This window comes from Diceros bicornis, chromosome 3, assembly GCF_020826845.1.
Source record: "Diceros bicornis minor isolate mBicDic1 chromosome 3, mDicBic1.mat.cur, whole genome shotgun sequence".
NCBI classification, from domain to species: Eukaryota; Metazoa; Chordata; class Mammalia; order Perissodactyla; family Rhinocerotidae; genus Diceros; species Diceros bicornis.
The window spans coordinates 22,111,757-22,125,043 of record NC_080742.1 but is presented as its reverse complement, the minus strand read 5'-3'; the positions used below and the strand labels follow the sequence as shown (position 1 = coordinate 22,125,043).

General features: G+C 32.9%; 1 protein-coding gene across 2 annotated transcripts in view; it reads left to right on the top strand.

Moving 5' to 3' along the window:
* SEMA3A (semaphorin 3A) overlaps window positions 1-13,287 on the top strand; it is a 533,676-nt gene that overhangs the window by 504,086 nt on the left and 16,303 nt on the right. For both annotated transcript variants that reach the window (XM_058524659.1, XM_058524664.1), the window contains 3 exons: window positions 3,533-3,574; window positions 8,034-8,191; window positions 11,389-11,456. In XM_058524659.1, the coding sequence (XP_058380642.1) occupies window positions 3,533-3,574; window positions 8,034-8,191; window positions 11,389-11,456 (268 nt within the window). The remainder of the gene's footprint in view (window positions 1-3,532; window positions 3,575-8,033; window positions 8,192-11,388; window positions 11,457-13,287) is intronic.

Sequence of the window (13,287 nt, the reverse complement as noted above, 5' to 3'; positions counted from 1 at the left end):
TGGTGTGTATCGGGGTTTGTCTTGTTTTACAATTTATGTATGAAATAATTTATTTTCATCCACCTGATATTTAATTTTTTATACTGTCAATGAACATGAAATGTATGAATATTAATCAGCTTCACTTTTATATAGTTTCACTTAAGTTTTTAAAAGAACTAAGACGTAGCTAACTTTCACTTCAGTTACACTAGCTGTTAATTCTCTAAGAAGCACTTGCCTTGCACCTTGGCTGTAAAATTTATTTCATTAAGTCGGCATGAAGTTAGCTGCTTATATAACCTATAACCATTTCTCATATGAAACAGTTGGCATGGAAGAAGTTGCTATGGAAAATTTTCCTAACTCTTCTAAATTCTGTTTGTGTTCACTGATTCCAATATTGTACAACCCTAAATACAATAGTCAGCTTTGTCTTTTAAAGCTGAAAATCTGGGATGAATTGTCTCCTTGATTTTTGTGATTTGAGGCTACTCAACTCTAAAGATCATATCTCTACATAGGGAACATTGTAGATATTACTTTCATCATAGTTGTCTTTATGATTGATAATTCCTATAGAAAATTATTTTAATATTATTAATTCAAGCTATGAAAATGGGAAACTATGGGAAATCTCTAAATTATCCTGTCAAATTAATTTACCTCCTAAATCATTTGTTTCATTTGTGTCTCAGGCAGGTTGTCTTAAATTAGTCAAGAAAATTCTGTGCTCAGATTAGATGTCAGAGTTTGAAGTGGAAATTTGCAATTCTGCAACACGTAGGGGGTAATTTAAACCACAAGAGTGAATGAGCTCACCAGGAAAAGAATGTAGCATCCAAAAGAGAGTGGAAAGGAGTCGGCTAGGGAAGGCAAACATGTGAGGAATGGCTGGAGGTTGAGAAGACTCTGAAAAAGGCTAAGAATAAATAGTCAATAGAGTGTTCCAAAGCATAATGAAATTTTAATAGAGGAAGCAGTTAAGAAGAAATGAGTGATCAATAGTGCCACATAAAACAAAAAAAGTCCAGTAATAATAATATAGACTGAAAGTGTCTATTCAGCAATACAGTTCATTGGTGATTTCTGCTTCTGAGAATCGTAATCGTAGGCCACCTCTCTGTTATAAGGGCTAGACTCTGTGGGCTGAGGGATGAATGGCACTGAATGGGACATGAACAAGTAAAGATAGTGAGTATAGAATATTTAGATTATATTTGGAGAAATTCCAGCTAAGCTTGAAGGATTAATGAAAGACTTTTTTAAAGATGGCTGCCTTTATCTCATACACAAATTAAGAAGAAAGAACAGAATATAATGGGGAAAGTGAGAGATAGGAAAGAAAGGGGAAAATTGATAGAGAATTAATTAATTCATTCATTTAACAAATAGTTATTGAGAACTTGTAAATACCAGGAACAGTCCTAGGTGCTAGGGATATGGCAGTGAATGAAACAGCCCAAAATCCCTGTCCTAAATTAGTTGGGGTGGGGGGCAAGGGGATGGAGACAAACAATTAAGGAGACATATGAGATGCCTCTGCTACCCCTCCTCACATCCTATCAGCCTCACCTCTAATTCCCACTGTGTGTCTGTCACTTTCTGCCCCAGGACTTCTCTGCAGCAGGCAAAAGGGCAAGTGAGTGTCACAACTGGGAGTGTGGGAGATTTAATAACATTGTGGGCATCCAATGAGTAATGGAATGAATGAATACTTTTCTTGGTGCAAACCTCAGTGGACAATTTTGAGAATTATTGTCTACTATCTTCAGATTTTCTCTCAGTGGTGACTTCCATGACGCATCTTTTTATTGACTTTTCCTCCTTCCTCTCAGTCCTTAGTTTCTTACTCCTGCTCCCTACCTTAGCAGATAAGAGTTTACTTCAGACTCTGCTTTGGGGTAAGGGGGAAACTCACAAGACACAAGATAAATGCCATATATACATGTATGTATATATGTGTCATATATATACATAAATGTCATATATACATATGTATTTCCAGATAGTGATAGCACTAAAGAGAAAAACTAAAGCAAGAAAAGGATATGGGATTGTGTGTGTGTGTGCAGTGAGAGAGAGAGAATGAGAGAGGAGAGGTTTGAATAAAGACTACATTTCAAGAACATTTGTAAAGTGCTTTACGTTTATTAACTCATTTAATCTTCTCAAAAATCCTATCAGGAAAGTACCATCATACTTATTTTTCAGATGAGAAAACTGAATTATGAAGAGGTTACATACCTTGCCTAATATCATACTTCTGGCCAGGTTTGAGTTACTACTTGAATCCATGTAGTTTGGCTCCAGAATCCAACTCTACACTTTCTTCAGGCTCAGCTTTAGCCGCCTATGCAATGAGGCCTTTTAAGATTATTCTTCCCACCTAAGCCTCTTTCTCATAAGCCACCTCTGAAATCCCCAAGCAATCTCCTTCTTAGCGTTGTGTTTGTCATTGGTGAAAATGTAATGAAGCACAGTTCAATGAAAATGAATCTAGGAGAATATAGGCTAATGTGTTCAGGTGAGTACCCTTTTGGTGGTCTAAGTTAATCAAAGAACAGTATTTTTTTATGCAAACTACATGTGTTCATGATAGGCTTCGGTAGAACACCTAACAAGTATATTGGTGATTATTACTTCCCTAGTTATTACTTCTCTAGATTAGCCTGGTGATAGAAATTGAAGAGATTATGTTCTCTGGCAAAGACCTGAAGTGTAGGCCTTTGCACATTAAGCAGTCATTTTAATAATAATAGAGTAATCTCATCCCACTGAACTCTCACAGCTGGACACTGGCTAATACTATCAGCTCCAGCTCATCATTGATGTCATTAAGAGCTGTTCTGGCGCTCTCAGCTAGGCCACGGTGTCCTCCAGTTGAACATACAAATTTTTGCAGAACACCAACGTCAGATGGGGCCACTCTGAGATTATGATGAATCGAGAAAAAAGCAAGACCATTCTGTAATCAAGTCTGAACACAGACAAGAACGTAAACATTGTCCAAACCATGAAAATGACCAAATATCCCCCTATCCCGCCTATATGAGTGATTGCTCGTTCATTACAAATCACTGCATTTAGCTTCACTCTGTTCTTCCCTCCTTCTAAGTAAGATTTATGAAGAGACCTAATCATAAAATTACTTCTGTTTTTTGACAGCATCCAGTGCAGAGCAAAGCCCCACTTCCTTTGCTTCCTCAAATCACTTAACACGAACCCAAAACATTTAAGTCCTTTCCAACACTCTCCTACTGAGCCATCCCATGGTCTCAATTATTGATATGAGCAATAAACCTAACTTGTTCAACTACCGGTATGTTCCTGATAGTCTTGGGTGGAGGACATTAACATACTCTTATTGTCTGCTCCACACATTCAACACCTAATTATGCAATTTCTTTCATGTTTTATTTCCCAATTATATTGCTTCTTGTGGGTACTGAGGTTATCTCTCTGAAAACTTACCTTGGTGTTCTATGTTAATTAATTAATGACTGACTTTTCTAATTGACCAAATAGTTCACCTTTTCTTTTTCTTCTTTAGGAACCAACCACTATTTCAGCAATGGAGCTTTCCACTAAGCAGGTACTATCATTATGTATTACAATCAGCATTCTATATTTTGTTAATTTTGTATTTCAAATAGATAAATGTATTTATGGTCCATCAAATTTTACAAATTTATTGACAATTTTTCAAAAACCAACAGAAAAGAAAAAATATTCTTATAATAAGCTAGTAGAATGAAAACTAAAGATAATTTTCATTGCTCCCGTATTTTTGACCAATCTCCTATATATCCTATAAATATATTTCTTAGATCATTATTTGTTGTTTCATTTATAGCATTTTTTTTGCTCATTGTAATATAATTTACTCAATGATTTTTCCAACTATGTATCCTTTAAAAATAACATTGGTGGATATTTCAGAATATAAATAAGTTTATAATTCAATTTAATTTACATGTATAAGCAAAATACATTTTATAGGTTAATAAAATTATGCACCAGACTATTTATGTTTGGAGGATCTTGACTTAAAATGTTAATTTTACTTTGTCAGTAGTATTGTGTGCTAGAGAAAACATTTAGTTTGGCTAAATATAAAAGGAAAACAGCAAAATGATCACTGCCAAATGATAAGTTATTAAACCTCATGAATTCAAAGGTTCAGGGCAGCATGTTAATAATCTTTCCATTCACGCTGATTGAATGCTTTGGCAAGACACTTAAGAAACGCAAATGACTTCTATGCTAAATGAAAGGTACAAAACAAATATAATTTTAACTTCTAATAAATTACCTTTTCCCCATAAATGTTACCTAGGCTTTCTATCCAATATGTCAATAGTAACTACAAAAAAAAAAAAAAACGGCTTGGATACTACTGAGTTGAAATTAATTGTTAAATAACCTAGCAGAAAAAGCCAGAATGGAGTAGGCAGCCCCTCACTCAGTGCAGTGAAAACTTATATACAAAATTGTTAAATATGAGAACCATTTGGCTAATCTTATTCCTGAATTGTTTACATGCTTCATCTCTGACCATGCATTATCCCTTGTACAAGACACTAAAATACTGTGCCGGTAAAACTCAGCGTATATTCTTTCCACACATACGTATCAAAATAGATTGATAATCTCCAAGATATCTAGAGAAACTTGGTGCAGATATTATAGACCTGATACTATTATCTTACACTTCATAAGTATGTGTTCACCTGTTCTTGTAATTTAAAAACTGTCAAATGTTGGCAAGGAAATTGGGGGATTTCCAGGATGGAAGCTAGACTGGGATATTCTTTCTTGTAGTGATTTCTTAAATTATTTATTCTCTGCTAGGCTTCATTGCCAATCTTAATTACATTATATCTAGTTTTGTAACACATTCCTTTCTGTTTAAAAGTTTTTAAAGCTACTTTAAGAATTGCCTATTAAATGTAAGATATGTCGCCAAAAAACAAACAAAAACAGTTCATCAATTTAAAATACCATGATAGAAGAAAGTGTCCCTAGCTTTCATTTTCCTTTACTGGAAGTTTGATTTCATTCATATGTGATTCAATTTCATTCACGCTCATGGAAATTTTAAAAATGAGGCAGTAGTTTCAAGAGGGACAAGCCTTGTTGCAACTAATTTTCTGGATAAATGGACTCATCTCCTGCTTATGACCCGCAACTTGTTAAAGAGGGTAGTGAGAAAGCCTGTGGTGATGTTAAATTGGGCAGAAAAAGCACATCAGGTTACTTGCTAGTGACTGACTGGATTATGCTCAATGGTGCCTGCAAGCCTCCCCTATATTTCATTTAGATAGCATAATTAGTTTTGCAAATCATTAATAGTACTGCAGAATAATTATAAAATGAAAACTAGACGTTGAATTGTATTTAAATTTTGGCATTTTATCACACTTTAAGTTATCATTATGATAATTTCAGTTGCCATATTTTTGGTTTTCTATTCTTCCCATGTATTATTTTTTCTCCTAAAGGGATATGACAGCTCTAGATACTGTTATTTAGGTAATAACAACTCCTTTCCTACTCAAATGTCATATTCTTAAAAATCTATCAGTATGCCGTTCACTCATTCTTCTTAAAAGTTATTGGCCAAACATAGAGATCTTTTGATTAGGTATGACTGATTTGATCAGTAGCTTTTTAAACATGTTGTTATGACCACAATATATGGATAGGCATGTCCATATTCACCAATAACAATGATGCCTCTGGATATTGCTACCCCATTTTAGCTAATTTAATTGTTGTTTAAATATTATGTGTTTGTTTCAATTTTTGTCACATTGAAATGGCTTGACTTCAATATAATCTAAGTTTACTTTTTAAAAAATATGCTTTTGGAATAGAGAAATAAAGGATAAGAGGGAAAAAAAGAAGTTCCTGCCATTAGTTAAGTTTTTTGTTAATATTTTTCAAATCATGGTTGACCGTTACCACATGCTGGTTCTGTAGATGCTTTAAGAGAGGTACAAATCAATATGATTTTCTCTCAACAATACCTTAGCAATATTCACCTTTTCCTCCCAGGGACTTGAGCTATCATTTCTCTATTTGCTGTGGTTTGTAGCATCTTTCAATATAATAATAAACGATAAATATAGTAAAAAGTTGAGTATTTGTACTACATACTATATTCTATATACTATACTAGAATATTATATACTGTAAATATTCTTCATTTACTGGAATGGAATAAGCAATATTTATCAGGATAACTGCTTCCACAAGGCTTTAGCTTTTATCATATTACTTCTTCTGCCTTATATCCCTTCTTGTATTAAGATATAAGTAAGTTGGTTAGCTTTAAGCACAGAATTGTTTTCTTTGTAAGCACTCTTTATAACCTTAATAATTACTTAGATTCTAATTGATATTTCAGTCTTCATTCAGCTTATCTGTTTATTTATATGTGTAGTCCATCTTTGAAAGTCTTTTGGAAATGCAAATTTAATTCTATCCATTGCTGACTGTCAGGCGATTTGTAATATTAAAAGAGCACACCATGGTTCAGAGACTGGCTTTTCTGTAACTTATTTTTCATAAGAGAAATTAAAATACACTTTTGAGGTCTTTTCCATGTGTATTATTACATGTTTCAGTATTTACACAACTTTTATTTAAGGCTTACTATAATTATTCAATCCTTTAGTGCAAGAAAAGTGAGCTATGACACCAATTACAGTAAAATGTGGAAAAATCACAAAGTAATTTTATTTGTATTTCATTTTTTGTTTACATAAATTTGCAACTAATATGCTACATTTTCTCAACTTTGTTAAAGGCGTTTTTCAAATTGTACTGAAATCCTGAATTAGTTGCTACTAGAAAGTTTTTTTCCCCATGTTCTGCCTCATTCAATAACTCCAAATTCATTGATGATGATGGCATTGTAGTTCATTTTATCTGGATATATACTTTAAAGATCTAGTTAAACATGCTCATTTTATGGGTAAGGAAGTTAAGTCTTAGAAAAATTATGTGAATGGCTCAAGATCACACAGAGAGTTAATGTAGGGCAAGACCTAGAATCCAGGTACTTCAGTGCCCAATACAGCACTTTTTCCTCAACACTGGAGCTTTTCGTTCAGATCTACTGCACCAGCCAGCATGTACTTGATTCCCCTCTTTGATGATCTTTCGAAGGAAAAGTAATTTAGTAGTTTTGTTTAAAGTAATCTTCCTGGAGGTAGTGCAAGAACGAGACAGTTGGTGCTGAGCAAAACTTCTTATACATGCAAAAGCACCAAAACTTCACCCTTTCTCTTCTTATAGGAGGCAAACTCGTTCACAGGCAGTAGAATAGGGCGCCCAAGAGTCAGAAGCACATGATCCCTGCCTCATGACCAAGCAGAATACATGGCAATGTAGATAATCTGAGAAATCAAAGTTATAAACAGTAGAAGTAAAAAAAGCAAGCTATCGAAGAGCAAAAACTGAAGGTGTGAACATTATGTTGCTCAGTGTCTTACTTTTTAAAAAAATTTATTTTTATTGAGGTATAATTGACATATAACTATTACCGTCTTCCTTTATTTTCCCTTGGTTTTAAAAGACACCTCTTTCAGTCAAATATTTAGGTTTTGATCTTGCTCTATTTTATTATTTTTTTTTAATTTATTTTATTTTTAATTAATTTATTTATTTTTATTTTTTTCCCCCCAAAGCCCCAGTAGACAGTTGTATGTCATAGCTGCACATCCTTCTAGTTGCTGTATGTGGGACACGGCCCCAGCATGGCGGAGAAGCGGTGCATCGGTGCGAGCCCAGGATCTGAACTCCGGGCCGCCAGTAGAGGAGCGTGCACACTTAACCGCTAAGCCACGGGCCGGCCCGGTCTTGCTCTATTTTAAATGGTCACATTGTCTGCCAGGCCTTTGAAGAAACTACCAATAATGGGATTATTTTAAGACTACAAATACAAATTTATTTTTGATAAGTTATGTATAAATAATTGTTTTTTAAGAAAAAAGAGATTTGAAAAACAAGATAGCTTTGGTCATAACAGTAAACTCTTTCCACAGCAACAACTATACGTCGGCTCCACGGCAGGGGTGGCCCAGCTCCCTCTCCACCGCTGTGACATTTACGGGAAGGCCTGTGCGGAGTGCTGCCTCGCCCGAGACCCTTACTGTGCCTGGGACGGCTCTTCATGCTCTCGCTATTTTCCTACTGCAAAGAGGTAGGAGAAGTATTAGAAATAAATACAAATATTGGCTATTTATCTTACCTGATTCCATTTTTGGAACAACTTTCTTCATCACCTTTTTCTGATGAATAAGTGGTTTTAGGGGGTTTTGTTTCATTTCTTTCCCTTAAATAGTCAAAACAATCAGAAAAACATAATAGGGTAGTTGGGTACTAAATGTAATGGAACAAATGGTTTTAATAAATTACTGAGGGAGATCTGAAACATCACAGTAATATCCTTGAACATTTACTCTTCGAAATCATAAAGTTTTGCAACTTCATTTTACACAAAGGGAAACTGAAGGCCAAAGCCACAGAGAAAGTCAGGATCAGAATCTAGACTGGGCCTTGTGCCTTTTTACCAAAATGCTCTTTTGTCCAAAAATGCTCTTCTTTTTCTATCCAGCAACATTCTATCCTGGTTTTAAATTTTAATGAGGCAATTTGTGTCCCTGCATGAATGCAAAATTCTCAGAGAAACGAATTTATTTACCTTTAGAGTCTTAGAGAGTACACAGGGACCCAATTATAACCAATCAAGAATTTTTTCTAGTTTTGAAGGTATCACATTTTTGTACGTGATATATATAATTTTGATTAACTAGCATCAAAATATATCTTTATTGGATCCAGAAATTTTAATGCCACTATACTATCATAGTATCATCTTGCATTTGCAGTGTTTGAACTTGAAATATAAAACCATGTAATAAATATCTATTTATTAATCCATATATATGTATTTTATAACTATTTTAAGTATACTCTTGATAATGCTTAAAAGTATTTTTTTGGACATACTTTAATAAAAGTTGCTAAGATATACCTAGAAATTTATCTAAAACAATATAAAAAACATAACTAAGTTATTGTCTAGAAATTGAAAGCTTTAGAAACGGACATTTGATCATTCAACGTAGTATTATATTCAGGAGGTGCAGTAGTGGTTCAGAGAACTCTTAAACACATCCTAAAAGTTGTACACAAACAAAAGTAAACTAAACTTTTGCTTTAAAAAATAAAAACACTTACTTCATTTGACAAAATAGTCATCTCAACATATTCTCTGCTACTCACTTATGGCTACCTTTCTCTGTGGATATTTACCAGTGTTTAGGAAATGAGCAATGATAAATGAAAGTAATATACAATATCTTGCTAATATAAACCTAAAGATTAACAGTATGCACATCAACCTATTGAAACATAAAATAGAAATCAGCATTATTAAGCCACTGCATTTTAGGAGCAATAAAATTTATTTTGTTAGTTTTTTATTATAGCTAATATTTTCAAAGAAGCTATGAACATGGATTTTTTTCATTGCTAGTGAAGTGTGTTCTACAACTTTAGATTATTTTAAATGTTTGGAAAAATATTAGGGGAAAGAAATAACCTGAATGTCTACTTAAATCTTTTGATCACACAATTTAGATAACATTGACCATAGTGTTAAATCATCTACAACTTAAATCTATCATATATTCAGTCCATATGGACTAAAACATGGTATCTTGTTAATAATAATATTAAATGTAAATGTAGCATTAGCTCATACCATTTAATAAATACTCACAATTTTCTTAAGCCTGCAACATTTAGAATTGAGATAACATGTTTGTATTACTTTCATATACCTATTGATTTTGTTGGAAATTTAAATTTAAGATAAAACCTTTGTGTAGAGATAGCGTGTTATTGATTAAAGAAACCATGGATAGTTTAATAAACAGCAATATGCAGTTTTTACAGCAAGAAAATTAAATTATTTAAGATTAAAATTTTATGATTCTTAAATTCATTTAGCTCTACGGGACTTTTAATGTTACTCAAAAAATGAAGAATTCATGTTTGAACTAAAAACAAGTATTTCCTTTCCATGTGAAAGTGTATAACATTACTTAATTTAGGAATAATCCATTTGAATTTTAAGCTTTTCTTCAAAAGAAAGAAGATAAAAATAAGATCATAATACATCTGTAATAAGTTAAAAAGCTGTATATGATTATACATTTGAAATGTATTTATTGCATACCTACAATCCAAGATTGAAGGAATTAGCATTAACACGTTTTTGTTGTGCCTTACAGATTTCACTTAATCCAATTTCATTTGTCTTTGAAAAGGATGATTAGAGGCCTCGCAATTTATATATTCTTTGTGATGGCATTTTTCAAAAGCTTAAATGGAAGTAAAAAATGCCTTCCCAAATGCTATGTGGTTCGTGTTTCACAAGTTCCCTTGTTGGCTAAATTTTGAAATGTGCAACATCTGTTTGATGGTCTCACCAAATCTACAAATAGAAATCTATAAATACTTTGGACTTCTAAATTTATGAATACAGTAACAAATTCCATATTTGCAATTCTCAGTGGCCTTTGTGAGAGCTCTTTTCGGGGATGGTAACTAACTTTGCACCAAGACAATACCCATTAAAATAGATGCGAAAAACAGTTGGGCAAGTGTCCCCAATCTTTTCCAGTCTGATACACATAACCAATCTCCATTTTTAGCTTCTCTTTCAAACTACACATATTTTTTGTGCCACAATGGCTGGAACCAACCTCCTCCTTCCCTGTCAACCATTAACAAAGTGTAGAGAGAGGACGCCCAGAATGTACTGCAACTAATATGATCTAAAATTAAAAACTAACTTAAAAAATAGATTCCTGTCTTAATACTTTTAAATTTAACAAAAGTCTACTTAAGAGATGATGTATAAGTATTAAGAGAAAGAGAACATACATGTGGATTTTAATTTTCAAGCTTAGTCCTTTTAGTGATCAGAGAAAATGTTTAATTCTATTTATTGAAGTAATGGGTTACTATTCTATATTTAGTGTTTTTTCCTCAGAATTTAAGATGTTGAGAATTTTAGAGTTTCTATATGTTAGATTCTTATTCATTGATATCCAGTAGCAAAAAAACATGAATTTTCTGTTATCAATACTTTAAAAGACTTGTAATGCATCATTAGTACATTTGTCTACTGGTTCCCATTTTGATCATCTTGAAGACTGCTTTTACAGGTATAATGAGCTGCTTTTAAAAAATCTTTTAGTCAAATGCAGATGCATCTCTTTCTGTAAGCTCTTGGAGTCTTTGATTTTTGATTCTTCTTAACTCTTGTGACAAATTCCCAAGAGAGAATAGAGAGACAATAATACCTTTTAAATGTAATTATTTTAGACGCACAAGACGACAAGATATAAGAAATGGAGACCCACTTACTCACTGTTCAGACTTACAACACCATGGTAAGTTACAACAGTTTTCATCTTGTAACCTGCTAATAGCAGAATAAAATCATAAGAAATAATGCATATCCACACATATGCATGTAGGGCACACACCTCTCCCAGAACACTTAAAGAAATGCAACTGAAGAGACAGAAAATCTAGGAGAAAGAAAATTCTAAAAAACATAAAGCACTGAATTATGTTTCATTATTGTAGATAAGGTAAGTTCAAGATTTTAGACCCTTACGAGACTTAAAGCTCAATTTTCTCATATTAACAAAAAGAAGGTTTAAGCAACCTGAGAGTGGTAGGCAACAAAAATACTCATTTAAATATATCAAAGAAGAAAATGTGGTCTTAAAATAAGCCATGCAAATCATTCATTAATATGCTGATGATATAGACCCAATGTATTGTTATTGGGTATCCTAGTCAAGTAGAAGATAATTCAGATCTTTTCACACTGATTTACTAGTAGGATGTTCTCTTGAACTGAGGATTTTGGACCAAGTTCATTTTATGCTTCTTAAAACATGTCAAGGCCTATTTAATGTCAAGTTGCTTATTTAATGCTGCAATATCAACCAATCTTCATTTAAAATGTGGTAAATATCTCACTCCCCCTACTTTAACCCTTTACAAAAACAATAATGAGGCTGTGCTTCCCTCTACTGGGGAAACTTATCAATGACATGACTGCTAATGAACATTCATAGTTAAAAATGGCTAAAATGTCAAATGTAAAACATTTGACATGTAATTGAACGTAATTATCCTATTAACTTTTTTTGGTACCTTTTATATTAATCCTAAAAGAAGATCTAATGTTTTTGTCAATTAACTTGGATTTGATCTACTAATTCTGTGGGTAGAATGTTCTTGTTTCATAAAGGTTACGAAAGAAAACGCACTGCACAAACCCGGCGTGCATTCAAAAACCCAGATACCTCTCTGAAAGTCAGATCCCCCTGCTGTGTATCCTGTACGTGCGGGTGTCTGATTCATGAGTGAATTCACAGGGTTGTTTGGGGGATGCCAATACCAGAAGACAGGTAGCCACCAATTGAGCCTATATTTTGGATCCATTTTTGCTTGCAAAATTTTCTTGCCAAGGACTTTCCTGTCTGTTATTGTTCTCATTATGAAGAAAAAAGATGTCACTAAATTGAAGCAAATGTTATCAGTTTTTTTGTTTGTATAGATATAGCGCATTATTGACACACACTTCTTAAATTTTTCAAATTGCATATTTCAATTGGACAATAAAACATTCGCTAGTCTTCCTTTAATCTATTTCATGTAAAAATATTGAGTTTTGATCAGCAATGTTTAAGCAATGCAGGATTATGAAATAATAGTTCATTATAAAGAATCTACTTGCTTAGATATGGAGAAGCTAATGATAATATCTAGCAGTAAAAGAAACAAGACGATGTAACTAGAGCTCATTTCCAATCAAACTTTAATCTCCATATCAATATGGACCTTGTTATTTCGCTTACTCTTATATCTCTAGGGCTGTAATAGATGCCATATCATGAATAGTGTAGATATTTAATAAATATTTGTTGAATGAATAATCTAATATTTCAAGCTGTAGCATAGATACTGTTTTTGTTTTTCCGTAGAGATTTGAGCTAAGTAGCATCTATTATTTATTGTGAAAATGATTTAAGTCATACATTGTCATTATTAACACCATCATATTCAGAAATAGAATATCTCTTAAAAAAATCATCAACCAATTAACTAATAATTATTATACACCTCTATATGTAGGATACTATGCTATGTTTTGAAGACTGCTAGAGAACTATATATATTACTGATATATATATCTCACTAGTA